This window comes from Chlamydomonas reinhardtii, chromosome 12 (genome assembly GCF_000002595.2).
Source record: "Chlamydomonas reinhardtii strain CC-503 cw92 mt+ chromosome 12, whole genome shotgun sequence".
Taxonomy (NCBI): domain Eukaryota; kingdom Viridiplantae; phylum Chlorophyta; class Chlorophyceae; order Chlamydomonadales; family Chlamydomonadaceae; genus Chlamydomonas; species Chlamydomonas reinhardtii.
The window spans coordinates 4,463,275-4,489,548 of record NC_057015.1 but is presented as its reverse complement, the minus strand read 5'-3'; the positions used below and the strand labels follow the sequence as shown (position 1 = coordinate 4,489,548).

The window sequence follows — 26,274 nt, the reverse complement described above, 5'->3', positions numbered from 1 at the left end:
TCAGGCTTCGCCCTCTGCACGCCACACGGCAGCGCTGCTGCCCTCCTCCCCTCCCCCAACCACCATGACAACGCCCCAGTCAAGTAACCAACCCTTCGTCGTTCACTCCCATCCCACGCTCGGGCAGCGCGTGACATTCGCTCCGTCAGCAACAGCAGGCGCTGCAGGACCTGAAGACCAGCTGCCGAGGGCGGCTCGGCCTGCCCCGCTGCCGCCTGCTCCGGTGGCGAGGTGAAGCGCGCGGGCGCGCTCACGGCGCGACCCCACGTCAAGAGGAACCTTTACACTGCGGGTCCGCCACCAACTGCACCCGCTCATTAGCCCCCAACCCACGCCGTCGGCCGGGAGTCACGTTTGATGACGGCTGACCGCCCCCAGACACGTTTGCTGACCGCCCCCTTGCAACAGCCTGCATGATGTAGGAAATGGGAAGGTGGACTGCCTGCCATATCCTGATACCGTACTCAGGGCAGCTTACAAAGCTTATCAGGGGACCAGACCGATACCGGACTCGCAGACCGACACCGGACTGGCCGGCACAGGACCGCCTGGCTTTCTTCCTAGTCCAGTTCCAATCCACCAGCTTCGCGGACCCAGTCACGGAATAGACGCGGCTTGCAACCAATTCCAAACACACACACACACATACAGCCCATTGTACATGCACACAGTATTCCGAGCTCGTACACACACGCTCAAGACAAGACAAGACAAGACAAGACAAGAAAGTGGTTTTGCCTCTCGAGGGAAACGGGAAAAGTGGGCTGCGCCCACGCTACGTCTCCCGTCTCAGGCCGCAAGCGTCTACGTCATCGCTTCAGCCGATTTGGACCTGCCGCCTCCTTTGCAATCAAGGCAAGAAAGACAAGGTCCAAACTGAAGGTCCGGTGCCATGCATGCGGCGTATAGTTAATGCCACATCCACATGTGTGCATCAAACGACGTGCTCCGGCCGCCATCCCCAAACCTCAACCGTACATCGTGCCCGTCCATGCTCCTCCACACACGCTCCTCCCCCAAGCTTCCCCTCCCCAAAAGCTTCCCCTCCCCCACCTCCCGCGCCTACTTTCCCTGCTCCCCCTCCCCTGCTCCCCCTCCTCGCTACTTGCTGTAGGTGGGCGCCGCCACCACAGTCTCGATCACGCTCTCCCACTGCCGCGCCGCGCGGCCCCAGCTGAAGTCCCGCCGCATGCCGGCCAGCTGGATGCGCCGCCACTTGTCCGGGTGCCGCTCGTAGATCTGAAGCGCCGCACTCACCGCGTCCAACAACGCCTCCTCGGAAGCGGGCGCGAAGGTCCAGCCAGTGCCCAGGTCGCGCCGCGTCTGCAGCCCCTGCAGCCCGCGCCGCCAGGGGCTGTCGGAGTCCGCGGGAGAGTCGGATCCGGATCCAGAATCCGAGTCGTCCGTGTCGTACATGCCGTAGCCGTCGTCCTCCTCGGCGCCGTCCGCCACAGCACCGTACCGCCCGCCGGATCCAAAATAGTCCTGTGTGTGTACACGTGATTGTGCGTTCATTATGATGTGAGGTAGTATGATGTGAGGTAGTATCAAGGAGTGGGGCTGTGGGGGGTAAGGAATGTGCCACCAGCGCCGTGCGCATTGTAGTGTGAATGTCTTGGCAACCGTGGAGATGACAGGGTTGCGCAACGTGTCCACCCTGCAACACCCACACGCCCCCCGTAGTCTCCCCCTCGCTCCGTCTGCCCGCTCCCCCCTGCCACCCTGCTCCCCCCTCTCTGGCCGCACCTGGAACGGCTCGTAGTAGTCCTGGTTGTTGGTGGAGGGGTCGTCTGCGGAGCGGCCGCCCGTGGGCCGACCCCAGGCCAGGCCTGTGTGCGTTTGTGTGTGTGGGGGGGGGGGGGGATTGCAAGGATGTTTGGAAAAGCGGTACAGGATGCACTGAAGACTGCAGTGTGTGTGGGGGGGGTTACATTCATTCAAAACGGGGTGGGAAGGCGCGCGAGTGGCGGGCGAGCCTGGGTCGGGTGCGGGAGACCTCGCGGCCTCCGCAGGCAGGGCGACACCCTGGCTTGGCACGCGGCGGCAATCCTACAGCCTTAGCCCTCCCACCCCGTCTCCCACCCTTCTCCCGCCCCTTCTCCCTCCCGGCCCTCCCTTCCCCCAGTAAGCACACACACACACATACACACACACTCCACACGCCTGCCCCCATCGCCTCCCCCTCTATAGCAGTGGGTACGGTTTCGTTCGGGCTGGTACCTGCCCCCCCCCGCCTGCCCCCCTCACCCTTCTCGAACAGCTCCTCCAGCTCCCTGTCGGCGTCGTTGGCGCCCATCATGCCGCCGGCGCGACTGAAGCCCTCGCCGCGGAAGGGGTTGACGTCGTCGATGGTGTCGCGCAGGCCGCCGGTGCCGTGCGCCACCGGCACCGTGCCGTAGCGCATGGCGTACATCTGGTTCAGGCCGCACGGCTCGAAGCGCGACGGCATCAGCAGGATGTCGGAGGCGGCAAGAATCCTGTGGGCGGGCGGGTGAGGGATGGAGGAGGCGGGGAGATGGAGGACGTGTGTGTGCGTGTGTACTGACTACTGAGTCTGATGGACACGTGCAGAGAGCTTTGGGCTGGCACTGGCATGCTGCTCCTCGCTGTGACCACAATCGCCTACCGCACGTTGCATACCCAACCCAGTCCTCCCCCAGCCGGCTGCGTCAGCATCCCCTCACGCCCCCTCCCAGCCCCTGCCCCCAGCCCCCTCTCCCCCCCGAGCCTCTCCCTCCCCCCAGCCTCTCCCTCCCTCCCTCCCTCCACCCACTTGTGTGACAGCGGCACGCTGAAGCCCACGTGCGCCCGCACGTTTGCGGGGAAGGCGGCCTGCGCGGCCTTGAACGCCTCTTCGTAGTCCGCCGCGCCGCTGCCCAGCAACACCACCTGGGATGGGGGGGGGGGGAGACGAGGGGGAGAAGAGGGGGGAGGCATGGAAGGAAGACGCGATCAGTGAGCGGCTAGCGATTTGCTGTGTAGGCGAGGCAGGTGCGTGGGCCGCGCAAACTGGCACACAGCCACACCCGAAACACACGCCGGAGTCATCGGCTGCTGCACGGTGCCGCTCTCTTGCACCTTCCTTGACCTCCCCTACACCCCTGCCTGGCCCCTCCCGCCCCCTTCCCCCTCCTCCTGCCCCCTCCTTGCCCCCCCCCCCCACCCACCCTCCCCCTCCCCTCGCCCCCCCCCCTCCTCCCTCCCCCCTCCTCCCCCTCTCCCCCCCGCGCCGCCCCCCCCTCCCCCCCACCTGGCATCCCGCCGCCACCAGCGGCCGCAGCACGCCCAGCACCAGGTCCGGCCCCTTCTGGAAGTCCAGCCGCCCGATGAAGCCCAGCAGCGGCGCCGCCGGGTCCACAGGCAGACCCAGCTCCCCCTGCAGCGCAGCCTTGCACAGGCCCTTGCCGCCCAGGCTGCCTGCGAGGGTGTGCGTGCGCGCGTGTGCGTGTGTGGGTGTGAGGGTGTATGTATGGGTGTACCGTATACATGTGCGCGTGTACGGGTGTGAGGGTGTAAGCATGGGGAGAGCGCAAGCGGGGAAGCCCTCGCTCGGCCCCACACACCCTTCTCGCCTTGTCGCCCTCCTCCCCCTCCTCCCTGCCCCCCCCCTCTCAACCTCCCCCCCCTCCCCGCGCCCCTGCTCACCCTCGTGGTAGTTCCTGGGTATGTAGGGGTCTGTGCGCGGGTCCCACTCGCCCACGTCTATGCCGTTGACGATGCCCTGCAGGTCGCCCATGCGCTGACGCAGCAGCGAGGTCAGGCCCATGCCCTGTGGGGGATGTTGTGAGGGGGGGTTGCAAGGATGTTTGGACAAGCGGTACAGGATGCACCGGAGGGGGGGGGGGAGGCGACCCGAATGGTGCGCGATAACGGTTGTGAGGCGTGTTGCAGCAGAATGAACCGTGATAAGTTGTCGTTAGCAAGCTAAACTGTGAATGCGGCAGCTAGCCCCTGTGGATGCATTGGGCAGGACACCGTCCCTGGGCACTGGCGGGACGCGCAGGTCCATGCGGTAGGCGGCAGCACTGCCGCTCGCGCGCACCTGCTCGCCCTTGTCGTCGCACACCTCCCAGGCGTAGGCAGGCGACACAGTCACCAGCTTGTCACTGGTCACCATGGCGGCCTGCATGTGTGTGTGTGTGTGTGTGTGTGTGTGCGTGTGTGTGTGTGTGTGTGTGTGTGTGTGTGTGTGTGTGTGTGTGTATGTGTGTGTGTGTGTGTGTTAAAGAGCACAAGGAAAACATTACGCGTAGGACTGTGTGTGTGTGTGTGTTAAACAAAACAAAGGACGGCGTGGCTCCGGCGGCACCGCCTCAAGAACCACCTCAAGCACCACCACAACCACTATGGCTGGCAAGCACCCCTAACACCCACGCCAGCCACCCCCCCAACACCCAGCACCTGACCCGTCCCCTCACCTTCATGATGTTGATGGTGGGCACACGCTGCATGTGGCGCCGCGCCCCGCCACCCGGGCCGCCTCCGCCTCCGCCTCCGCCCCCAGCGCCGTTGTCGCCTGTGTCCACCCACTCCAGCGCGCCGTACCACTCGCCCGGCAGACCCAGGGAGTTGAAGGTGCGAGGCGGGTGAGCGCCCTGTGTGTGTGTGTGTGTGTGTGTGTTGGGGGGTTGCAGGGCGGGTGGGGGAGCCGCGTGTGCGTGTGTGCGCATGTTGGCGTGTTGGGTGAGAGGCTGCAGCGAGGCACACATAGGGCCCTGCAGTGGGCCTCATCAGCCTCTCCGTCATGACCATCCCTTGGCCGCCCCATCTACCCCCTCCCCTCCCCTCCCACCCGGCCCTGTCGCCTGCAGCTCGCCCCAACCACAGTAGCTCGCATATGCGGCTGCAGTTTCTCCTTGCAGCGCGACTGTTTCCTTACGGGATTGGTTCATAGTTACCCCCCCGCCCCCCCAACACCAACACCCACACCCCCCCTCCACACATACCTGGTGCGCCAGGTTGTGCAGCGCCAGCACGCAGCGCGCCTCGCGGTACACGCCGTGCCGCCGGTACTTGGCGGCCACGTACACGGGCACCAGGCCGGCGTGCCAGTCGTTGGCGATGAAGGTCACGTTCTGTGGGGGCACACATGTGCGGGTGGGGGCACACAGGTGCGGGTGGGGGCACACAGGTGGGCGCGCAGGTGCGGGTGGGGGCAACACAGGCACGGCCAGGCCAACGCCAGAAACAGGAGTGCTCGGGATTCCAGCAGGCTCTGTGCCCCGGGCACCCTCACCTCATGTGCTTTGTCACAGGGGCCCAGCCGCTTCACACCTCCCTGCCCCCTCTCCTTCCTGGCCCCCGACGCCCTTTCCACCCAGAGCCACAAATCCACTCCCCGTCTCCCCCCCGCCTGCCCCCCGCCTCCTCCCCGGCCCCTTCCCGCCTGCCCCCCAACGCCCCCTCCCCGCCTCCTCCCCGCCTCCTCCCGCCTCCTCCCCGGCCCCTCCAGCCCACCTGTCCGTACGGCAGCCCCGGCGGCGTGCCGTAGCGGTGCCCGCCCACGTGCAGCAGCAGCGGCGCCTCGCACGCCGCCATGCACAGCAGGCTGAAGCGGAAGAGGTTGTCGCCGTACGTGCCAGCGGCGTTGCCGTACGGCGTGCCCTCCCGGTGGTAGCTGATGTGGTCCACAAACACCCAGTCCACGCCGTCCTTGTGCAGGTGGTAGAAACCCACCTGACAGGAACGAGGAGGAATCAGGGACGAGGAACGAAAGCGCGAGGCTGAGTTTACTGTAGGCAGGAAGTCGCACTTTAGGATGTGTGGTGATTGTCGGTCAGGGCTGTGGTGATTGTTAGTCAGGGCAGATTCCCTCCGGATGCCGTCATGTCACGCCTGGAGCCAGTGCCCCAAGGGCTCTGCCCAGCCCCAGCGCCCGTCCCTGTCGCCACACCCGCTCCCCACTAACCCACCCCTGCCCACCCACCCACGACTACACGCCCCCACCCCCACGGCCCCACCCCCGCTTCCAGGGCCCCAGCCTGCCCCCACCTCGTGCACGCCGCCTCCGCCGTCGGCCTTGGCCCCGGGCGGGTTCAGGTTCAGGCGCGCCCTCACGCCCGTGTCCTTGATGCCCTCGTAGCGCTTGGCCGCGCTGGGCGCAAGGTAGCGCGGGCTCACCACCATCACCCGGTGCCCCCGCGCCGCCAGCGACCGCGGCAGCGCCCCCATCACGTCCCCCAGCCCGCCCGTCTTGCTCCACGGCGCCGCCTCCGCCGTCACGAACACCAGGTCGCGCGGGCGCTCCGCGCGGCCCACCGCCAGCTCCGCTGGCGGCGCCGCCGCGGCGGCGCCTCCGGCGGCTGCCGCCGCCGCCTGCCGCTCCGCGGCGGTCTGCCAGGCCGCCGGCATGGGCCGGCTGGGCAGCGGCATGTCGTACAGCGTGTAGGGGTTGGTGGAGGTGAGGCTCTCGGGGAAGGCGGTGGCGCGGAGCTCGGCGTCCGGGTCGCGCACCGGCGCCGCCGGCTTGGCGGGCACGGCGGCGGCGCCGCCCTTCTTCGCGGCGGCGGCCGCAGCCGCGGGTGCGCCTGGTGCTGCTGCGGCCGCTGCTGTCCCTGCGGCGGCGGCGGCCGAGGCGGAGGAGGCGGAGGCGGAGGTGGCGGGGGCGGGAGCAGCGGGGCGGGCGCCGGGCGGCGCGGCTGTGTCTGCCGCGGGTGGTGCCGGTGCCGCCGCGGGCGCCGCCGCCTGCGCCAGTATGCTTTGGAAGCGTACCGGCTCCTGAGTGGGCGGCGGCGACGGCGGTGGTGGCGGCGGCGCCGGTGCCTGCGGTGGTGCCTGCGGCGGCGCCTGTGGCGGCGCCATCGCTGCTGACACCGGCTGTAGCGCCGGCGTGCGGAACCGCCACGGCGATGCCGACAAGTCGGGTTGCTGCTGCTGCTGCTGTTGCTGCTGCGGTGCTGCGACCCCGCCGCCGCCGCTGCCGGTATTCGTGCTGGCGCCCGCCGCGCCGTCCACTGGCACGAATGTGGGCTTGTTGGCGGCGGAGTTGTAGCGCACGCTGTAGCGCCGGATCACCGGCTGCTGCCCGGGCGCCGGCGGCGCCGCCGACGTGCTGGCGGCGGCGGCGGCGGCGGCGGTGGGGCCTGCAGTGGCCGCCGGGTGCTGCGGCACGATGCGGCCGGGCACGTAGCCGCCAGGAGCTGAGGCGGCGGCGGCGGCGCCGGCGGGCGGGTTGGCCACAAGAGGCTGTGCCGGCGGCGGCGGCGTGGGCAGCGTCGCCGGCGGCACGTCGAAGGACGGCGAGGCTGGCATGTAGACGCCGCCGCCGCCGCCGCCGCCGCCCTGCCGCCAGGACGCCATGGCGCCCGCCCCGTTGACCACGCCGCTGGTGCTGGTGGTGCCGCTGGTGCGGCTGCCCTCGCCGCCGGCCGCGGCCTTGGCTGCTGCCGCCGCCGCCACGCGCTCCGCCGACGCCGCCATCAGCGACGCCACCCAGCGGCGCAGCTCCTCTGGACTGCTGTTGCTGCCGGCGCTGTCGTCGTCTGTGTAACGGCGGCGGTGAACGACGTGCGAGCGGGTAGGGCAAATGACACGAAGCCTACAGGCACCATCCTCAGCACCTCGCCGCCAGCAGAACAATGCGCCTGCTCTTCGTGCCTCCCGCCGCCCCTGTGCTCTTTACAGCCCCCAGGCTGCTCCCCCACACGCCGCCAGCGCGACCGCCAAACCCTATCTCCCGCGCACACGCACACAGCTCCTCCTGCCGCCCTCCTAGCCCTCCTCCCTCCTAGCCATCCTAGGCCCCTCCTAGGCCCCTCCTAGGCCTTTCTGCCTGCGCCCGCACCGTCGTCGTTGTCGGACGCGGACGCCTCCACCTCGTTGTATGCGGCCATGAAGTCGCGCTCCTCCTTCATCTGAGAAATCTTCTCCTGCAGCTTCTTAAGCTTGGCGATGCGCTGCTGCATCTTGCGAGCGCGGGCCAGAAAGTCCTCCTCAGCGTTCAGAGCCCGGCCGGAGCTGGGGCTGGCCGAGCGCGGGCTGCCCCCGTTCACGCTGGGGCCCTGCTCCGCCTGCTCCGACGCCGAGGGCGACGCGCGCTGTTGCCAGCTGAAGCAAGGGTTCAGCCGCTGGACCGCGCGCCGGCCGCAGCCACGCGGGCAGGAGCCCACGCTCGGCTGAATTGCGGAGCATGGAACCTTCTGGGTCAACCGCATCCTGAGCGTCGCCTTACACGACCAGCGATATGATGTATGCAACAGTAATGAGATGCTGGCGTGCCTGAAACCCGAAGCGTTATGCTGGAAGCAACTAAGGCAGGCGTCTCGCCAAGACTCTTGTTGGGTTAGGCATCTCTACAGTGTCTTCAACTATCATACAGCGTATTGCAGCTCGGATCTGGGCAAAAGTTGGCACGCGATAGCTAAACGCAAAGCGAACTCCTGCAAAGCTCCGAGCCTACGTGCATGCAGCAGCTGCCTAGGTATAGTATTGTCCGCATATTAAGAAACATATGGGATACGGGGGAGACATGAAGTTTCGCACCTGGTCGCTGCCCGCTTCTGCCACGCTTGCACCGCATGGGTCCAGCCGTGGGTGACTCTGCAAGTGCGCCACCAGAGCGCAGACGAGCAGTTGTACAGGTAACATTAGGATAACATGTATCATTTAAATCAGGCGTATCGCCAATTCACTGTCCTCGCCTAGAACGGGTGGTCGTTGGCCGGGTGACCCACATCGTGACCAGGTGCCGGGGGAGACCCAGAGTTTCTGCGCGGAATTCGCCCATCTAGTGGCCCACAGACACCTTGATTACGCGCAGGAAGGGGAGTGGAGAGGACAGAGGTCACAGTGCCTCGCCAGGCTGACACGCGTGACGTACGAACCCTGGAACCCCTGCTGCCAGACGCCAAACACAGCGGCCGCTTGAAAGCAGCCTTAAAAGAAAATCGCACACAGAAGTCCAGCGAGAGCCAACGTATACATACTAGGGCATTTATCGCGTGCCTTCTTTTACTGTCTGGGCTGGCGGCTGTTTGCGTGAGAGCCCTTCGCCTCCTCCTCATCCCGTCTCCTCCTGCCCGCGCGCGGGCGTGATGCCAAAAACCTTGATAGCATGATTTGTGTTATAGGCACGTATTTCATACATATCTGTTGCTGGCTCAATCAGCTTTGAGCATTGGGAAAAGTAGACCAAGCGAATGGTCCCGCCGAGTCTGTGACCAGTTATAGTTTGATGTCTTGGCGTGAGTATTACAAGCTTTCAATATAGAATATAACAGAGTTCTTCATCGGCTTAAGAGCAACTGCTGCGCCCGATCGAATCAGCAACTTGCGAACCTGCTCGCATCAAGTAGCCTTACTAGCGCACAAGCTTACACCTTGCGATGGCTGCGCAGTGCGCAATGCAGCGCGCGCGCTCAGTAACCGCTGCTGCGAGCACTGCCCTGCCGACCCCACGATCGGTCAGCGGCCCCCGACTGGCCACGCAGCCACTCCACCCGAAGCAGGCGTTGGCTCCCGCGCCACTGAGCGCCCCCGCCGCCGCTGCTCGAAACTACCTTTCTGCGCGTAGTGGCAGGGACTTCCGGCTCGCTGCGTCGACCTCTGATGCGGCATCGGGCTCAGGGGCGGGCGCGAGCGCGGGTGTAGCGGAGGTGGTCGAGGCGCAGCTTGTCGAGGCGGATCAGGGGGCGGCTGCGGAGGCGGCGCCGGCGGCGGCGGAGGCGCCTGCTGAAGCGGACGCAGCGGCGAGCCAACTGGGTCAGGACGACGACTCAGACAACCCGGTGGTGGTGGCGGAGGAGGTGCTGACCGCGGCGGCGACGGCAGTGGAGGCGGTGGTGGAGGCAGCGGTGGAGGCAGCGGTGGAGGCCGCCGAGGCCGCCGTTGACGTGACCACCGCCGTCGCCGCGGCCGCCCTGGACCCGCCGCAGGCGGCAGCATCGTCGGCTGCGGCGGCCGAGCCGGCCGTCACCACCAGCTTCACGTCGGCTGCCGCGGCGTCCGACGTCTCCGCCGACGCCGACGTCGCGGTGCCGGCGTCGTCGTCCTCCTCCTCCTCCTCCATGACCTCCCTCTCCAGTGTGGAGGCGGATGCGGATGTGGTGGAGGCCGCCGCCGCAGCAGCAGCAGCCGCACGCCGCGCCCGCGAGGAGCAGGGGGCGGAAGCCGCCGCCGCTGCCGCCGCCGCCGCCGCTGCCGCCGCCGCCACTACCGTCACTACCGCCACCGCTGCTCAAGCCAGCGGCGCCACCGCAACGCCGCAGCCGCCGGTGCCGCAGGCGCCGCCGCCGCCGGCCGCCGAGGAGCCCGCGGCTCCCGCTGCCGCTCCCTCCGCCGGGGGCCGTGTGCGGCGGCGCGCCCCGCCCGTGGACCTGCCCATTGCGGAGATGATGAGTCGCGGCAAGCAGCCGGGCGGCGCGCCGCGGCCCTTCCCGCCGCAGGTGGACCTGCAGCGCATCAGCGAGGCGGTGCTGGGCGAGCCGACCATTGGGCCCACATTCCGGGTGAGGGCGTGCTGTGGAGGGGGGGGGCGGGGTGAGGGAGGGGGAGGGGCGGTGGGTGAGGCTGCGAGGCTGCGAGGGAGGGGCTGCGAGGGTTTACGGTCATTTCACGCCCTGCCGCAATCTCACATGCCCCCTGGCATGTGGAGTGCACCTTCATTGGGTTGTCTCGGCCGCACACGCACGAGCACGCGTTATCTGTCCACTGCCAATCATGGTCAAGCCACCCACTCCTATCCAAAACGCTGCCGCAGGATCTGTTTGAGCTGAGCCGCCGCCGCACTGAGGCGCTGGCGGCGGAGGCGGAGGCGGCGGCGGCCGTGGCGGGCGCACAGGACCAGATGGAGCCGGGCGCGGCGGCGGCGGCGACGGGGCCGCTGCTGTACGCGCCGCGCTTCCCGCGCCCGGCCGGCTCCCCCGACCCCTCCACACTGCCGCTGCTGGTGTACCTGCCGGGCATCGACGGCACCGGGCTGGGTGAGCCAGGCAGTGGTGCGGGTATGGCGTGTGGAGGGGCGTGCCGTGGTGCATTGCCGGGCCGGGGCGTTCAGCAGCAGCAGCAGCAGCAGCAGTAGCAGCAGCACCACCCTACGGCGCTGCTGGTGGCTTGCGTGCCACCCCTGTCTAGTGCCATTCCACCCGCCTCGCTCATGCACGGCCACCCCCTCCTTCCCCCCTTCTACCCCGCAGCCGCGTACCGGCAGTTCCCGGGCCTGGCCTCCAAGTTCGACCTGCGCGGCGTGTTCATGCCGCCCGAGGACCGCACGCCCTTCGCGGGTGCGTGAAGGGAGGGGGGCTGCGGGAGTGTGTCTGTGCGCGGGCGTGTGTGTGTGTGTGTGTATGTGTGTGTGTGTGTGTGTGTGTGTGTGTCTGTATGTGTGTGTGTGTGTGTGTGTGTGTGTGTGTGTGTGTGTGTGTGTGTCGTGTTGGGGTTCTGGCCTGATCCAGGCCCTCACGGCGGGAAGCGCAACATCACGCACACGTGCCAAACTGGTGTCATGGGGCATGTCGCCCTGCCCATGTGCTCCAAGCGCACGCCCCCCTGCCCGCCCGCCCCGACACCGCCCTCCCGCTCCCCCTGCCCCCCTGCCCGCCTCAGGCCTGGTGGAGTCGGTTGCGGCCCAGATCGAGGACGAGGTGGCGGGTCTGGACCCGGGCCGGCCGCTGTACCTGCTGGGCGAGTCCTTCGGCGGCATCATGGCACTGGCGCTGGCGCAGAGGCTGAGGTGGGGCAGGAGGGGGTGGAGGAGGAGACGGGGGGTGGTGGTGGGGCTGGACAATGGTAATGCGTGGAGAGGAGACTGAGATGATGGGTACTCACTGTAGGCGTGATTACGGGTGTGGGGTAGGTGTGTATGTGTGTGTGTATGTGTGTGTGTAAATGTGTGGGTGCGGGTGAGTGTGTGGGTGTGGCTGTAGCTGTCACCCACCTGGTTCATGACGAAGACCCCTGCACCTGAACCCTTCCCCCTCGCCCCCTCGCCCTCCCTCCCCCCCCTTCCTCCTGCCCCCTCCCCCTCCGCCTCCCCCCCGCCTGCAGCTGCGTGGACCGGCTGGTGCTGGTCAACCCCGCCACCTCCTTCGACCGCTCGCCCTGGCCCGCGCTGGGCCCGCTGCTGCCCTCGCTGCCGGCCGACGCCTACAAGCTGCTGCCTGTGGCGCTGAGCCCCATCCTGTCCAACCCCATCTCCATGGCCCGCCGCGCCGCAGCGCCCGGAGACCCGCTGCCGCAGCAGGCCGTGGACCTGCTGTACGTGAGTGGAGGGAGCAGGAGGAGGGAAGGGAGGAGGAGGTGGATGCAGTGAGAGGAGGGAGCAGGAGGAGGGGCGAGGAGGGGCGAGCGGTTGAGGAGGCTGCAGTGCCTGATAGCTGATGAGGGAGGAGGAGGAGGAAGGAGGAGGAGGAAGGAGGGCGCGAGGGCGCTGCAGTGCCTGGTAGCTGTGCGCATCTGCGCAGCGGGCGCTTCACTTCTCTCCGCGTGTCCTTCGTGCATGCCCTCCCTGACCTCGCTCGCCCCCACAGCCGCCCACCACCCCCGCCGCCTCCCCCTCCTCCTCCCTGGCCCCCCTTCCTAACCCCCCGGTGGTCTACGGTCTACCACTTAACTAATCATGACTGTAACCCCCCACAGGGCCTGCTGGACCTGATTCCGGAGCTGTCCTCGCTGCGAGTGGTGCTTCCGCCGCAGACCCTGGCCTGGCGCCTGCAGCTGCTGGCGGAGGGGGCGGCGGCGGTCAACCCCACACTGGGCAAGGTGCGGGGCGACCGGCGACTGGCACGGCGGCGGCGGTGGGGCTGAGAATGTTCGGAACCAACCGCCCCCTCCCCGCGGTCGGCACTTCCCTCCTTGATACACACCGTTCGCATGATTGGCTACACTCCGTTGCCAAGGCATAGGCCACGCTCTCCTCCTCGCTCTATTGGGCTCGGTTTAGTAGGGCTGGTACCTACACCCCCCTAATATTCACTCCGTCTTCCACGCACGGCTTGCCCCTCCCGGTCTACCGTCTACACTTCCCTAACTAATCATGAATGTAATCCCCCCCTTGCCTTCCCCGCTTGCCCCCTCCCCCCTGCCTCCAGGTCAAGCCCCGCACGCTGCTGCTGGTGGGCTCCAACGACCTGGTCATCCCCTCCGCCGCCGAGGCGCCGCGGCTGGAGCGCGCCCTGCCGCGCTGCACCAGCCGCACACTGCAGGGCGGCAGCCACGCCCTGCTGCAGGAGAGCGAGGTGGACCTGCTGCGAATCATACAGGTGAGGGGGTCTGGGGGCGGGGCGAGTTGTGTGTGTGTGTGTGTGTGCGTGTGTGTGTGTGTGTGTGTGTGTGTGTGTGTGTGTGACGCGCCAATGTGTGGAGGCGCGCCCGCCTCGTGTGCCCCCCTGCCAGCTGCTGGCCGGCCCCTCCCCGCCCGCCCTCCACCTCCCGCCCTCCACCTCCCGCCCTCCACCTCCCGCCCTCCACCTCCCGCCCTCCACCTCCCGCCCTCCACCTCCCGCCCTCCACCTCCCGCCCTCCCGCCTGCCGCCTGCAGGAGGAGGACTTCTACGTCTCCCGCCGCCGCCTCACGCGACCCAACGTGCCGGCCGGCTTCAACCCCGACACCGCCACGCGCCCCGCACCCGGCGGCGCCAACTTCGGCACGCCCGGCCCGCTGGAGCTGCCCACACCCGGCGAGCTGCGGCGCGCGGTGGAGGGCGGCGGTCTGGGCGGCCTGAAGCGCCTGGTGTCGCCCGTGTACCTGTCCACGGACGCCGCCAGCGGGCGCGTGGTGGTGGGGCTGGATCGGCTGCCGCTGCCGCGCAGTGGGCCCATGCTGTTCGTGGGCAACCACCAGCTGTTCGGTGAGCTGGTGGGGGAGGGGCACGTGGGGGAAGGGGGGCAGAGAGATGATAGCGGGCTGTCGCCAGGCTTGGTTCACCTGATACCACTGACGAAACCTGTGTACCTCGTCCTCTGCCGGCTCTCCTCCTTCCTCTGTACGCTGATTTCCCTCCTCACCCCTTGCCTCCACCTCTTCCTCCCCTCTTCTCCCCCTGCTCTCCTCTCCCTCTCCCTCCCCCTCCCCGTCCTCCCCATCCCTCCCTCCCCCTCCTCCTGCTCCTGTCTCCCTCCCCCCCAGCCCCCGACATGCCGCTCATGATCCAGCACTTCCTGGAGGAGCGCGGGCAGCTGCTGCGCGGCCTGGCGCACCCCATGGCGCTGGGCATGGGGCCGGTGAGGCGCGGGGGCGGCAGAGGGGCGTGTGTGTATTGTGTGTGTGTGTGTGTGGGGGGGGGGTGGCAGGGTGGCAGCGTGGGCTCATAGGGGCCAGTGATGAGGGAGCGAGGCGGGGTGCTGCTGTGGTGCTGCGGCTTGTTCCTATGAGGTTGTTTTGGAGGAAATCCAAGGGGCGGGGGCTCCGGGCAGTACAGGGGCCATGGCCATCCAAACGTCTTCAAAACTAGTCCTACCCGCATCCACCCACGCACCCACCCATTCGCACCCACCCCACCGCCCAGGGCAACGGCGGCCCCATCCCCGGCGCCGAGTCCAACAGCCGCTTCGGCCGCTTCCTGGAGACCTTTGGCGCCGTGCCGGTGTCGGGGCGCAACCTGTACCAGCTGCTGGCGGCGGGCGAGGCGGCGCTGCTGTACCCGGGCGGGGTGCGGGAGGTGAGGGGAGCGGGGGGAGGAGCGGGGAGGGGGAGCGGGGAGGGGGGAGTATCAGGAGGAGGAAGAGGGGCTGTGTGCGGTGGCCCCAGTCCGCTCAGTTTGTTAGCAGTACTCGTAGCACAGCCACCACCATCTTGACCAAAACCGCCCCCGCCACCACCACCGCCCTCGCCACCATGCCGTCTGGCCAACCCCCCCAACCCCACCCCCGCCCCCGCCCCCACCGCCCCACCCGCCCCAGGCCCTCAAGCTGCGCAATGAGCAGTACGCGCTCATCTGGCCGCGCCGTGCCGAGTTCGTGCGCATGGTACGTGCGTGCTGACCGCAGTGGCTGGGCGTGGCTGATGTGGGTGCACGGTGCACGTGTATTGGTGTGGTGCGGCTGGCCAGTTGTTGCGCATCCGGCGGTGCCACCCGTGACCAGCCGTCGTTTTCTGTTCACCGCCATGTATACCCTACCCAACCCCAACCTCAACCAACCCCAACTCCACGACCTCTCCACCCCCACACCACCCCGACGTCGGCACTTCATCCTTGCGATCTAACCGCTCCGTTCTCTACATGAACGGCTACCCCCTCTCCCCACACCCTGCCGAGTCTTGGTTTACTTGGGGATTGGAATACACTGCCCTCCTCCCCCTCCCCCTGGTTTGGTTTAGTTTAGTTTGGGCTGGTGATTACAACCCCTTCAACCTCCCCCTCCCCCACACCCTCCTCCCCCACACCCTCCTCCCCCACACCCTCCTCCCCCACACACACCCCCTCCTCCCTCCTCCCTCCCCCACACCCACCCTCCTCCTCCCCACCCCACCCCCCACCAGGCCATGAAGTTCGGCGCCACCATCATCCCCTTCGCGGCTGTGGGCGCCGAGGACTCGGCCCAGGTGGTGCTGGACCGCACCGACCTCATGGCCGCGCCGCTGCTGGGAGACCTCCTGCGCAGGCAGCAGGACAACATCGTGCGGGTGGGAGGAGCGCGGCGTGGGGGGGCAGGGAGGGCTGCGGGGCCGGGGGGGGGGGCGGGCTGCAGGGGGGCCGGGAGGGCCGGGAGGGCCGGGAGTAATGGCTTTGGGGTGCTGGGGAATTTCGAGGTGGGGGATTGGGGTTGGGAGGGGTTGGCAGAGGGGGCCGGGGCTGGGGCGGCCAGGCGGGCAGGAGCTAGGAGGGCGGCCGGGGTGGAGGCGATGACTGGCGGGGACTGGTGGGGGGGGGGGTAGGTTGGGAGGCTGCAGGTGCGGCGAGGAGGGCGGGGGGCCTCGTGCACATCCCCTCCATTCACACATGCATACACTGTTTTTGCGCAATGTTTTCCTTGTGCTCTTTAAACACACATGCACACATGCACACTCTCTCTCTCTCTCTTTCTCTATTCCTGTCACTCCCCACCCGCAGGCCCGTCGCGGCGTGTCGGAGGCGTCCGAGGTGGAGGAGTCTTTCATCAGCCCGCTGGTGGCGCTCAGGCCGCCCGCGCGCTTCTACTACCTGTTCGGGGCGCCCATCACCACTGCCGCGGAGCAGGCCGAAGACCGCCAGCAGGTGGAGGCCACCTACGGCCGAGTCAAGAGCGAGGTGGGCGCCAGGGCTGGAGGGCGGGAGGGCGGGAGGGCGGGAGGGCGGCAGGGCGGGAGGGCGGGAGGGAGGGGGACAGTGAGAGGGCGCATCGTAATTGCAGTCCATGCACTGCGCTGAACGCGCATATTGATAAACACACACACACACACACACACACACACACACACACACACACACACACACACACACACACACATAAACACAAACGCGCACACACAAACATACACACACACACACACTGACGCACACACGCCCACGCACACACGCCCGCACGCCTGCAGGTGGAGGGCTGCCTGGGCTACCTGCTCCGCAAGCGCGAGTCCGACCCCTACAAGGACCTGGCGCCGCGGCTGCTGTACGAGGCCAGCTGGGGCGGCCGCCGCCAGGCGCCCACCTTCAACCCCTAGAGGCCTGCGCTACGCCTTGCGGGCGGGCGGTGGGAATGTGAGAGAGTGTGTATTGTGTGCGTGTGGGAGAGAGGGGAAGTGGTGGGTGGAGGTATGGGGCGTAGGGCTTGCGATGTGTGGAGAAAGAGGGGGTGGAGGAGTGAGTGGAGGCGAAGGTGGAGGGGGGAGCTGGGAACGGATGCTTGCGAGTGGAGAAGCGCTTGGCTGGGGACTGTGGGGAGTCAGTGAGCGATATGCGAGCGATGGTTGAGACTCGAGAGCTAAGGTAGGCATGGGGCGTGCGGAATGTGAGCGCTGAAAGGAATGGTCGCAGGTGTGGAGTGAAAGCGTGCAGTTCTCTGGGGGTGACAGGCTGACAGCCCAGAGTGGTGGGTGCAGTCAGGTGCAACCGTGGCAGGGAAGAGGGAAGCAGGATGCCAGGTGATGCCAGGTGAGCTTACCTTGTCGGTGTCTTGCAAACTGGGTCAAGGGGAATGTTGTGATGCGCCAAAGGAAGATGGACACCGCACCAGAGGGCGTGCTGGGTGTGCCGCGCGGGAGCCGAGATGGAACCAGGGCAGCTACGTGGATCGGGCCCAGGCCCTGTTTCCCTTATTCATACATAATGTCAACGAGGCTGGCCGTAAGTAAGTTTGTACGTGCCAGCCACCATATTTGCGACGCTGTGCGTTCCCCTCACATGGGCGCAAAAACATCACGGCAGGACATGGCCAGTTTCACCGGTCCTAGTTTCTCGGTCCTGACCTATAACATCAATGATAACTGCGTCAGCGACCGGCACCCTAGCGACTGGTCGATGAGGAAGCAGCATGAACAGCTCGCACGCCTCATACTCCAGCACCAGCCAGACCTGCTATGCTTGCAAGAGTGCTTCTCTGGAATTCCAGCGAACGACACGTAAGCGGGCCAAGACAAGGAAAGGGCCCGACGACGGGAGCTGGGACGGGCTGTCCTCACCCTGCGTGTCGGGGCGCGCGCGCGACGTCTCGCTCCCCTGCACCCGCACATTTCACCCAGCCTGGCCAATCCGCAACCCCCACTACCCCCATGCCCGCCCCCCCCTGTCCTCCGCTCCAGTCTGAAGGGGGCGTATGAGTTCTGCGCCCTGGCCGTGCCCTCGCACCGCGGCGACTGCATGATCGCGAGGCGGAGGGACAGCCCGCTGGAGGTGCGGGGGCGGAGGGGGCCTGCGGGGCAGGGCGGGGGCTGGGCCCACGGAGGGAGGTAACGCAGCATGATGCAAGGGAACCTGAACAGGCCTGACCAGGTTCATATTCTGTCTGTTCTGGGCGGGCCGGGGGACGGGATTGTTTTGCTTGGCTGCGTACGCACGCTGTGTACGGCACGGTATACAGCAAGAAAGGCCATCCCCCGGCCATGGCAACCCAGGGCCACTGGGCCGCCTCCTTCATTCTCTGGGCCCCTCGCGCCACCCACGCAGCTCCTGCCTCAGCCGCCGCCCGCCGCCGTGGGTCCCTGCCTGCTGCTGCGGCTGCGGCTGGGCGGCCAGGAGCTCACCGCCGCCTGCGCCCACCTGGCGCCCTTCGCGGAGAATGCGCCCAAGCGAATGCAGCAGGTCAGGGGATGGGGGGCTGCATGCATGATTGTTTCAGGAGTGAAGGCGTAGCGGCGGGCGGTGGTGCGGGTGTACCGGTGGTGTTGGTGGTGTTCAGAGGGCAGTCGTGGAGGGGGGCGGTGGTGAGGTGGGGCCGACTGATCTGTGGTCACACGGCGTGCCGGTAGGGTACAGTGCCGCGCGCGAACACATGAGGGAATCTCCGTACGTGCGCCAGGTAACCAGCGAGACCGCACGAACGCGTCCGCGATGCCACCTTAATACCTGTTTGTCAGTAACTCAAAAAGGTGTCGCGACCGGTACCTACCGTATCTGTGTATGTGTGTGTGTGGCCTCTCCCCCCCTAGATTGCCCGCATCGTGGCCGCCGCCCCCTCCGAGCTGCCGCTGCTGCTGGCTGGCGACATGAACATGCGCGAGAAGGAGACGCCGGCGGCGGGGGAGGTGGGGCTGATGGACGCATGGGTGGAGGCCGGATCGCCGCCAGGCCAGGTGCGTGTTAGTGGTGGGGAAACCGCACGCGCCAGGTGTGTACCGTATGTGTGTGGTCGTTGCACCAAACCCAGCAGAAATGGGTCCCCAGAGAGGTGCTGGTGCTGGTGCTGCTCACGGCTTGAGCGGCTGTGTGTGTGTGCGCGCCTTGTGTCTGCGGGTCTGCGCGTGCTGCTGTGCTGTCTCACAGCCACCGCTGTCCGCTGCTGTGCTGGTTCTCTTCGCTCTCTGCCAATAAGATTGTCGCTACCGCCCCGCCCGCCCCGCCTACAGCGCTGGACGTGGGACACACGCACCAACAAGTACTATGACGGCGGGCATGAGTACACAGCGAGGTGAGGCGCGCGCGCGTGTGTGTGTGTGTGTGTGTATGTGTATGTGTGTGTGGTGTTTGTCAGGGAGGGCTGGGTATACGAAATTGTGTGTGGGGTTTAGGGGGGGTGGCAGGGAGGCCGGGGCCTGTGCGGCCTGGGGGCACACGCCAGCGGTATCTGCCCGCTGGACTGCACGCACACCCTCAGCAGCGGAGGGGCGTCCCTGGCAAGGCCACCGCCGCCGCGGTACTGCTGCACTGTTCCGCATGTACCATACGTGTGTCCTCTCGCTCCCTGGTGCTCCCTGGCACACACACATACGCTTTCTTTTCCTTGTGCTCTTTAACACACACGCAGGTACGACCGCATCCTGTACCGTGGCTGCCACGTGGGTGGCCTGCGTGTCACCGGCAACACGCCCGCCTCCGACGACCCCCACCACTTCCTGTCAGACCACTTCGCACTGCTCGCCACAGTCACCCTGCCCGCGCCGCAGCCACAGCAGTAGCAGGCGCAGGGGCAGCGCAGGGGCAGGCGGGGGCGCAGCGGGTGCAGGGGCAGGCGCAGGCGGGGGCGGAGGATGCATAAGGCAGCGGCAGCAATGGTGATGGGGAATAATATCCAGGCATGAGCGGCTAGAGGACAGCGGTGTGAAGATGAGGGGGGGGGCGTCATGGGGACGGCGGAGGCACGGCACCATGGACTGGATGACGCAGGCAGAGAGCGTGTGTGGTGGGGCAATGCTGACTAAACGGTGAGAAATGTTCGACTGATGGGTTGACGGAACCTTGATTATACTGCAATTGCCATCAGCTTTTGAAAGCAATAATGACAACCACTGCAATCGTGTGGGCGTGTCGCCTGATTGGGGCACGCGGGCTTGTGGGCTGCTGAAAGGTCACTCGACGACGTGGATGCATGGAAAGGGTTGTGTGCGCTGGGGAACTTTGGACGTGGATGCATTGCAGGCAGGTTTTGGCGGGGCTTACTGCAAGGCCGGCAATGTGTGCTGGCACTGTTGAGGCTGCCATCGTAGAATGTGGAGAAAGTCTTTTCCTTAGCTTGCTGGCTGGATGACAGCTGGCTGGGCCATGTACAGCGGTTGCCCAATCATACCGTATTCTAGCTAGGAACATGGACACGCACTCATTGAGTTGCTCGTGTTGGCGGGCACTCGAGCAAATTGCTGATGGGGGATGTAACCCCCCCCCCGTCTGCCTTCTGTGGCCCCTTGCCACGCACCGCTCAGCCGCACAATACCAGTAACGCCAACAGAGTCCGCTATACAGATGTGTGATGCTCGGACCTAGTCACTACTGTCCTGTGACACCGACTGATCGAGGACCGACCGACACTGACGACTACGTCCGCCTCAGTTACGAGGGGTCTCGGCAGCAGCAGACCCGCCGTGTGTCCCCAGCAGCTGCAGCCGCTCCGCCAGCTGCTGCGCCTTGTGCTCCTCCTGCAGGTAGGCAATGCGCCGGCGCGGTGCAACATGATGACATGATGTAGCGCTAGCATCACCAAGACGCCGTGAGTCCCCAACACACACACACACACACACACACACACACACGCATATACACACACACACACACACACACACACACACACACACACACACACACACAGAGTCACAAGCGCGCACCCCCCCCCCCCACCCCACCTGCAGCTGGTGCACCTTCCACAGGTCCCGCATGTCTGACACCACTGGCACCGAGGCACACGCCTGTGTGTGTGGGGGCACCAGGGAAGGGAAGGAACGACGCAGGTATGCGTGTGTATGGGGGTTGTCACGATTCCCAGTGAGGGGCAGGACGCTGGAGCAGCCGGCGGCTTCCAAAACCCTGCGCCGCCGCAACCCTCCAGTCCTCCTAACACAGCAGCTCAGCTCAGCAACTTACCGCGATGTAGTCACGCTCGTTGTCGCTGATGCCGGCGGCGGCCGCCTCCCGGGCCATCGCCTCCGCTGCCGCGGCCGCGGCCGCCGCCTCCCGGGCGGCAGCCGTGCCGCCCCCACCCGAGTCACGTGCTCCCAGCGCTGCTGTCTTGCGGGCGCCTGCTGCTGGTCCCTCACGCACCTCCTCGCCCTCGCCCTTGCCCTCGCCGTCGCCGGCCGCGTCTGCCTCCGCCTCCCGCATCGCCGCCTCCGCCCGGCGGCCCCACTCCGACACCAGGTCCCGCACCGGCTGCAGCAGTGACGCCTCAGCCTCAGCCTCCACCTCCACCACAGCCACCGGCACGGCCGCACAGCCCATGCCACCACTGCCGCCCGCACCACCGCCGCTGCCGGTGGCGCCGACAGTGTACTGCGCCGGACCGACGCCGCAGCCCCCAGCCCCACAAGGCGCACACAGACCTGCTGGCGCCGTCAAAGTGGCGGTGGCGGCAGTAGGGGCGGGACCGGCGCCGGTGACGGGCGCCGTGAAGCGGACGGAGAAGGGGCTGCCGCCCACATGACGACCGCTGGCCGCCTCCACCACCTGCGTCCAAGGGATCACACGAGACCGAACACCAGTCTTAGGTGTGCACGACGAACACGTGAACAAGACCAACTGCAAGCCAGCCACAGCCGCAGGACTTCGCAACCCCTCTCCGGGCGGTTAACAACATCTCCCTGTGGTCTTCAGAGGCTGTCGCCCCCTCCTCACGGCCCCATGGCCTCATCCCCCCCCCGCCACACCCCCCGCCGCCCCGCACCTGCAGGCGGTACATGCCAGGAGCCGGCGGCGCCGTGTAGGTGAAGCGGTACTCCGCAGCGGCAGCCCCACTGCCGGCCCCGCCCCCGCCCCCACCGCCTTCCTGCTCCTGCAGCTCTAGGCGCAGCGGCACCTGCGTGGCGCCATTGCTCAACTCCACCTGCGGGCAGCAGCGGGGCAGGCAAGAAAGGCTGCTGGTAGAGCGTAATGCTTGCTGGAAACCTGATGCCAGGAGTCATGATCTGGCACAGGCCTCGCCATCACCGGGTCACGTACCTGCAGCGGCGCAATGCCCATCACAGCTCCGCCGCTGCCACAGCCGCCAGCAGCGGCCAATGCCCCCGCCCCATGCTGCTGCTGCTTCCTCCCCTGCTGCTGCTGACGAGCCTGCGCCTGCGCCTGCGCCTGCTCCTGCGCCTGCAGCTGCAGCTGCTGCACCACCAGCTGCATCTGCCCCCGCGTCAGCCTGTTGCCCCAGCGGTCGCGCGGCTGCACCGCAAACCAGCAGCCGCCCGCACCCGCCGCGGCGCCGTGCCGGCCCGGGCCCACCACAGTGCTGGAGGCGGCGTGCGGCGGCCCGGCGGCCACTCGTAGCAGGTAGGGCGAGTCGCCCACGTGCCGGCACACACCTGCTGGTGTGTGTGTGTGTGTGTGTTTGTGTGTGTGTGTGTGTGCGTGTGTGTGTGTGTGTGCACTGTGTGCGCGATAGGATGAGTTAGACGGTGCAAACAAGAAAAGACACGGCAAAGTCGATCGTGCCCCTGTGGTGGCCGTCAGTGCCAGGGCAGCAAGCAGGGCAACCTCAGCCGTGTGGAAGTCATGTGCCAGACACACACAAACACACACGCTAACCTTGCATTGCAGACGCGGCAGTGGCACACCGCAGCGCGGCGTCCCCGTCCTCCCCGCCGCCGCCCTGATCCTCCGCTGCTGCTGCCGCCAGCAGTAGCATCTGCTGCAGCTCCTCGGCCGGCGGCGGCAGTAGCAGCACGTGCAGCTCCAGCAGCCCGCCTGACGTGCACGTGTACGACACCTGGTACGTGCCGTCGTCCAGGTCGCTGACAGCCCCCTCCGCCACAACCGGCCCCGGGGCAGACTCGTCCTCCTGTGCCACCGCCGGGTCCAGCCCTACTTGCAGCACTGCTGCATGTGCTGCTGGTGCTGCCCCTGGTGCTACTGGTACTGCCCCTGACGCCGGGGTGTCAGGTGCTGTTGTGGTGGTGTTTGTCGCGGTGCTCGCTGACTCGTGAGGGTGGGCCAGGGGTGTGGTGGTGGGGGCTGGTGGTGGTGGTGGCGCCGGCGTGAGGCTGCGCAGCAGGGCGGGTGAGGGCCGGCGCAGCAGCACCCGGAAGCAGTCGCCGCCCGTCAGGCGCCTGTTGCCCAGGTCGTCGCGAGCCTGCTGGCGCGGAGGGCGGGGGTGGAGGGTGAATTCTTCACTTCTAATGAGGCACAGCCGCACAGGGGCCAGCGCATCGAGTGGGTCCTGGGAGTAATCACAAAGAGAAGCATCACGTCACACAGCCGCCAGCAGCCGTCCACAAGCAGGTGACATGCAACAGCCAGCCGCAACAGTTCCTACCTCAATGAAGAAGCGCGCCTCCTGCCCCGCCACCGCACGCCGCATGCCGAGCCCCGCTACCCGACTGGTGAGCGGGTCAGCCAGGCTCTGAAGGGGTGGTTGTGAAGGAGTCGGTGGGCCACGTGCGTCAGGCAGGGGACACACAGGGGACCAGGCACTGTGCCTAGGTGTGCTGGCCACCCGCAGCTGGTCGTGTACCTGAGCGCTACCTGCTTCCGCACGGCCTGTGCCCCACACCCAGTCACCCCACCCCACTCCCCCCCGCTGCCGGCTCCGCTCGCCCTGTTCTCCACGACGCCTCGGCCCCCTCGCATAAGCATTGTCGCTTGCTACTGTCGCCTCTGCCTGTGCTCCGCTAGTCCAAACTAGCTTGGTTTGGTTCAGTCTGGGCTGGTATCTACAACCCCCCTGGCCCTTGCTCCTCCTCCTCCTCGCTCCTCCTCCGCCCGCTCACCTGCACCCAGCAGTCGTCCTGCCAGCGGCCGCGGAACCGCACGCCGTCCGCAAACACCACCTCGCCGTACCCGTGCCGCCGGCCGTGCCTCCACTCGCCTGCCGGGACCACATCGCACGTCACGCACACGCACCCGTGTCATTCACGACGACAGCACTGGCTGCATGTCCCACACGGCCCCTGTGAGATGTCCGCACCTCAAAACGCCCCCCGCCATTCTCACCCGTGTACTTGTCGCCGTTGGCAAACAGGCAGCTGCCCTGTCCGTGCCGCTCGCCCGCCGCCCACTCGCCAACGTATCGGTCGCCGGCTGCCGCCACCAGCTCGCCGCGCCCGTGTCGGCGGCCCGCCAGCCAGGTGCCGCGGTAGCGGTCGCCATTGGAGAGGCGCGCCACGCCTGTGCGTGCGGGTGTACCGATGGTCCGGCCCGTGTGCACACAGAAGCGCGACTTCGCGGGTATCACAAGCCGCTGCCGCTCATGAATGAACGGCGCCAGGTATACGCACAGCGCGACTAAGCTCGTTGTGCACCCCAGCGGCGCACCTTGCCCCTCACGCCGTCCCTCCACAAAGTCGCCGCGATACCAGGCGCCGTCAGCCGGCCCGCCCTCCGCGCCCGGCACTCCTCCACTCCTGAGGGCCCCAAGAACTGTGCCAGCATCCTTAGCAGCCGCCACCGTCTCTCCACCCTGCACCGCTGCTGCCGCGGTGGCAGCTGGAGCGCCCACCGCTTCTTCTTCCAGGGGCGCGGGAGGGCCTCGCTCACGCCATTCGCCGAGGCCGTGCCAGACCCCGGCCCGCCAGTCGCCGCTGTAGCTGCTGCCGTCGGCGTACTGGCACTGGCCGCGGCCCTCCTGCGCGCCCTGCACCCACTGGCCCCGGTAGCGGCACACGCCCTCCTCCACCAGCAGCCCCTGCCCGTGCCGCTCGCCACCCTCAAACCTGCGCCGACACACACAGCCACAAGCACGCACGCGAGAACACACATTACCCACGCGCGCGCCCACTGCCGCTGTGAGGACCGGTACCTGTGGCTGGATCGTCCGTTGCCCCAACCCCAGCCCTGCCACGCCGCTCACCCGCCGGAATAGGTGGTGCGGCCGTCCGCCGCCACCCAGTGCCCCTCCACTCGTCGGCCGCGGCAGTAGCGGCCCTCAAACACCGCCCCCGCCTGCAGGAAGCGACCCAGACCTGCGCATGTGCGTGTGGTTGTGTATCGGGGTAGGTTGGGGTGGAGTGAGTTGCTAGTGGTGCTGGTGTTTTAGGCCGCACGATTACACGCGCACCCGCATTTGCTAGCCCGCCCCAGCCTTCCCTCTCCCCCACACCCACGCACCATGCATCATGTCGTCTTCCCACTGCCCCTCATACACCATCACCCCGACATCCACGGCAGCGCCAGGCGGGCCGGGGGTGGCGGCCATGGCTTGCGCGCTGCTGCCCCTGCCCCCGGCACCAGGCCTGCTGCCCGCCCCCCGCGGCGCCACCGCCGCCTGCGCCGCAGCTGCTGCTGCCCCGGCCGCCGCCGCGGTGCCGCGGTGCACGTACAGCCCCCAGCCGTGGCGGCGGCCCGCCCGCCACTCGCCCTCGTACTCGCCGCTGTTCGCCAGCCGCGCCCAGCCGAACCTGTACACATCCATGGCAGGGCACGAGCTCAGCGCCAGCCAGCGTATCTAGAGACAAGCACCTACGCGCACGCGCGAGCTTCCGAATATAGCTGCCTCCTCCCGTCCAAATGAGCCTTTGCAGCCTGTAAGACTTCCGGTCCGGTCCGCCCACCTCCCTCGCAGGCTTCAGCCCCGCCCGCCCGCCCCCGCGCACCCCTCCGCCACGTCCCCCACGAAGGCGCCCACGTAGCGGAACCCGTCAGCCGCCTCGTAGGCGCCCTGGCCGTGCCGCGACCCGTGCCGCCAGCGGCCCTCGTGGCGCCCCCCGTCGCCGTACGCCCTGGCCCCCAGCCCGTGCGGCCGCCCGCGTGCATCCACCGCACCCTGGCGGCAGGCGGGAGGCGGGGGGGGGGGGCAAGGCGTTGGGCAACAGGCGATGAGGGCACGCTACTGCAAACGTGTGTTGTGCGAAGGCGGAGCTGAGGGAGACCGCGGCCTCAGCCTCGCAATCGTGTGCCTCACTCGCCGATCCCGGCCACTACGAATAACCGAGCAAGGAGGCGCCTTACGTGGGCGCCTTACGTGAAAACATCATCGATCCCACGCCTCGCACCTCATAGCGGTCGCCCACAGGCACGAGCGGCGCTGCGGCCTCGGCATGTCCAATGCTGCTGGTGTGGCCGCATAGCTGCGCTTTCCTGTTGCCAGCGGTCGCGGCAGGCGCAAGCGCAGAAGCCGCTGTCATGGAGCTGCTGCTGCTGCTGACCAGGCGGGTGCGCGCAGCGGCGGCAGAGGCGATGGCGTGACCAGGTGTTCGGCTGTTCCCGGGTGACCCCCGGCGTAGTTCGCGGCGCTGCTGTTGCTGTAAGCTGTTGCTGCTGATTTGGGTTGGCACATGCGCTACTGCTACTGCTACGTCGGTGCGGCTGCGGGCGTCTGCAGGCTGCTGTCCGAGCCGGCTGTGCAAGCGGCCGCATGACC

General features: G+C 67.5%; 4 protein-coding genes across 4 annotated transcripts; 2 read left to right on the top strand and 2 right to left on the bottom strand.

The window, feature by feature from the left end:
• Positions 1 to 462: 462 nt before the first annotated feature.
• On the bottom strand, positions 463 to 8,441 carry CHLRE_12g521700v5 (uncharacterized protein). Its single transcript, XM_043068386.1, has 12 exons — positions 7,784 to 8,441; positions 5,992 to 7,481; positions 5,458 to 5,676; positions 4,947 to 5,075; positions 4,419 to 4,595; positions 4,043 to 4,123; positions 3,646 to 3,769; positions 3,251 to 3,417; positions 2,774 to 2,889; positions 2,248 to 2,477; positions 1,747 to 1,829; positions 463 to 1,485 (listed from the first exon to the last, which is right to left on the bottom strand). Exons 1-12 carry the CDS (start codon positions 8,151 to 8,153, stop codon positions 1,102 to 1,104), a joined length of 3,570 nt encoding a protein of 1,189 aa, XP_042918481.1. The 5' UTR covers positions 8,154 to 8,441; the 3' UTR covers positions 463 to 1,101.
• A 160-nt stretch (positions 8,442 to 8,601) lies between these two features.
• On the top strand, positions 8,602 to 17,127 carry CHLRE_12g521650v5 (uncharacterized protein). Its single transcript, XM_043068385.1, has 14 exons — positions 8,602 to 10,445; positions 10,697 to 10,919; positions 11,133 to 11,219; positions 11,542 to 11,668; positions 11,983 to 12,196; positions 12,574 to 12,696; positions 13,026 to 13,196; positions 13,475 to 13,784; positions 14,063 to 14,157; positions 14,442 to 14,594; positions 14,836 to 14,901; positions 15,416 to 15,559; positions 15,987 to 16,163; positions 16,448 to 17,127. The coding sequence occupies exons 1-14, from the start codon at positions 9,342 to 9,344 to the stop codon at positions 16,571 to 16,573; spliced, it is 3,120 nt and encodes a 1,039-aa protein (XP_042918480.1). The 5' UTR covers positions 8,602 to 9,341; the 3' UTR covers positions 16,574 to 17,127.
• Positions 17,128 to 17,191: 64 nt separating this feature from the next.
• CHLRE_12g521600v5 (uncharacterized protein) lies at positions 17,192 to 20,168 on the top strand. Its single transcript, XM_043068384.1, has 6 exons — positions 17,192 to 17,470; positions 17,651 to 17,741; positions 18,015 to 18,149; positions 18,497 to 18,640; positions 18,914 to 18,975; positions 19,312 to 20,168. The coding sequence occupies exons 1-6, from the start codon at positions 17,280 to 17,282 to the stop codon at positions 19,460 to 19,462; spliced, it is 774 nt and encodes a 257-aa protein (XP_042918479.1). The 5' UTR covers positions 17,192 to 17,279; the 3' UTR covers positions 19,463 to 20,168.
• A 1-nt stretch (position 20,169) lies between these two features.
• On the bottom strand, positions 20,170 to 26,181 carry CHLRE_12g521550v5 (uncharacterized protein). Its single transcript, XM_043068383.1, has 14 exons — positions 25,907 to 26,181; positions 25,508 to 25,677; positions 25,023 to 25,312; positions 24,766 to 24,877; positions 24,231 to 24,628; positions 23,910 to 24,083; positions 23,687 to 23,784; positions 23,233 to 23,319; positions 22,506 to 23,049; positions 21,930 to 22,282; positions 21,655 to 21,813; positions 20,859 to 21,437; positions 20,621 to 20,683; positions 20,170 to 20,416 (listed from the first exon to the last, which is right to left on the bottom strand). The coding sequence occupies exons 1-14, from the start codon at positions 26,036 to 26,038 to the stop codon at positions 20,327 to 20,329; spliced, it is 3,249 nt and encodes a 1,082-aa protein (XP_042918478.1). The 5' UTR covers positions 26,039 to 26,181; the 3' UTR covers positions 20,170 to 20,326.
• Between the last annotated feature and the right edge of the window lie 93 nt (positions 26,182 to 26,274).

Coding starts and splice junctions, on each gene's coding strand:
- CHLRE_12g521600v5 (XM_043068384.1), top strand. CDS start 17,280: ATGGCCAGTTTCACCGGTCCTAGTTTCTCGGTCCTGACCTATAACATC. Junction 17,742..18,014: donor GGAGGGACAGCCCGCTGGAG/GTGCGGGGGCGG, acceptor CCACCCACGCAG/CTCCTGCCTCAGCCGCCGCC. Junction 18,976..19,311: donor GGGCATGAGTACACAGCGAG/GTGAGGCGCGCG, acceptor ACACACACGCAG/GTACGACCGCATCCTGTACC.
- CHLRE_12g521550v5 (XM_043068383.1), bottom strand. CDS start 26,038: ATGACAGCGGCTTCTGCGCTTGCGCCTGCCGCGACCGCTGGCAACAGG. Junction 23,320..23,686: donor AGGACGACTGCTGGGTGCAG/GTGAGCGGGCGG, acceptor CCACCCCTTCAG/AGCCTGGCTGACCCGCTCAC. Junction 22,283..22,505: donor TGCCGCGTCTGCAATGCAAG/GTTAGCGTGTGT, acceptor ACACACCAGCAG/GTGTGTGCCGGCACGTGGGC.
- CHLRE_12g521650v5 (XM_043068385.1), top strand. CDS start 9,342: ATGCAGCGCGCGCGCTCAGTAACCGCTGCTGCGAGCACTGCCCTGCCG. Junction 10,446..10,696: donor CCATTGGGCCCACATTCCGG/GTGAGGGCGTGC, acceptor ACGCTGCCGCAG/GATCTGTTTGAGCTGAGCCG. Junction 11,220..11,541: donor GGACCGCACGCCCTTCGCGG/GTGCGTGAAGGG, acceptor TGCCCGCCTCAG/GCCTGGTGGAGTCGGTTGCG.
- CHLRE_12g521700v5 (XM_043068386.1), bottom strand. CDS start 8,153: ATGCGGTTGACCCAGAAGGTTCCATGCTCCGCAATTCAGCCGAGCGTG. Junction 7,482..7,783: donor CGCGTCCGACAACGACGACG/GTGCGGGCGCAG, acceptor GCCGTTACACAG/ACGACGACAGCGCCGGCAGC. Junction 2,478..2,773: donor AGCGTGCCGCTGTCACACAA/GTGGGTGGAGGG, acceptor GCCCGCCCACAG/GATTCTTGCCGCCTCCGACA.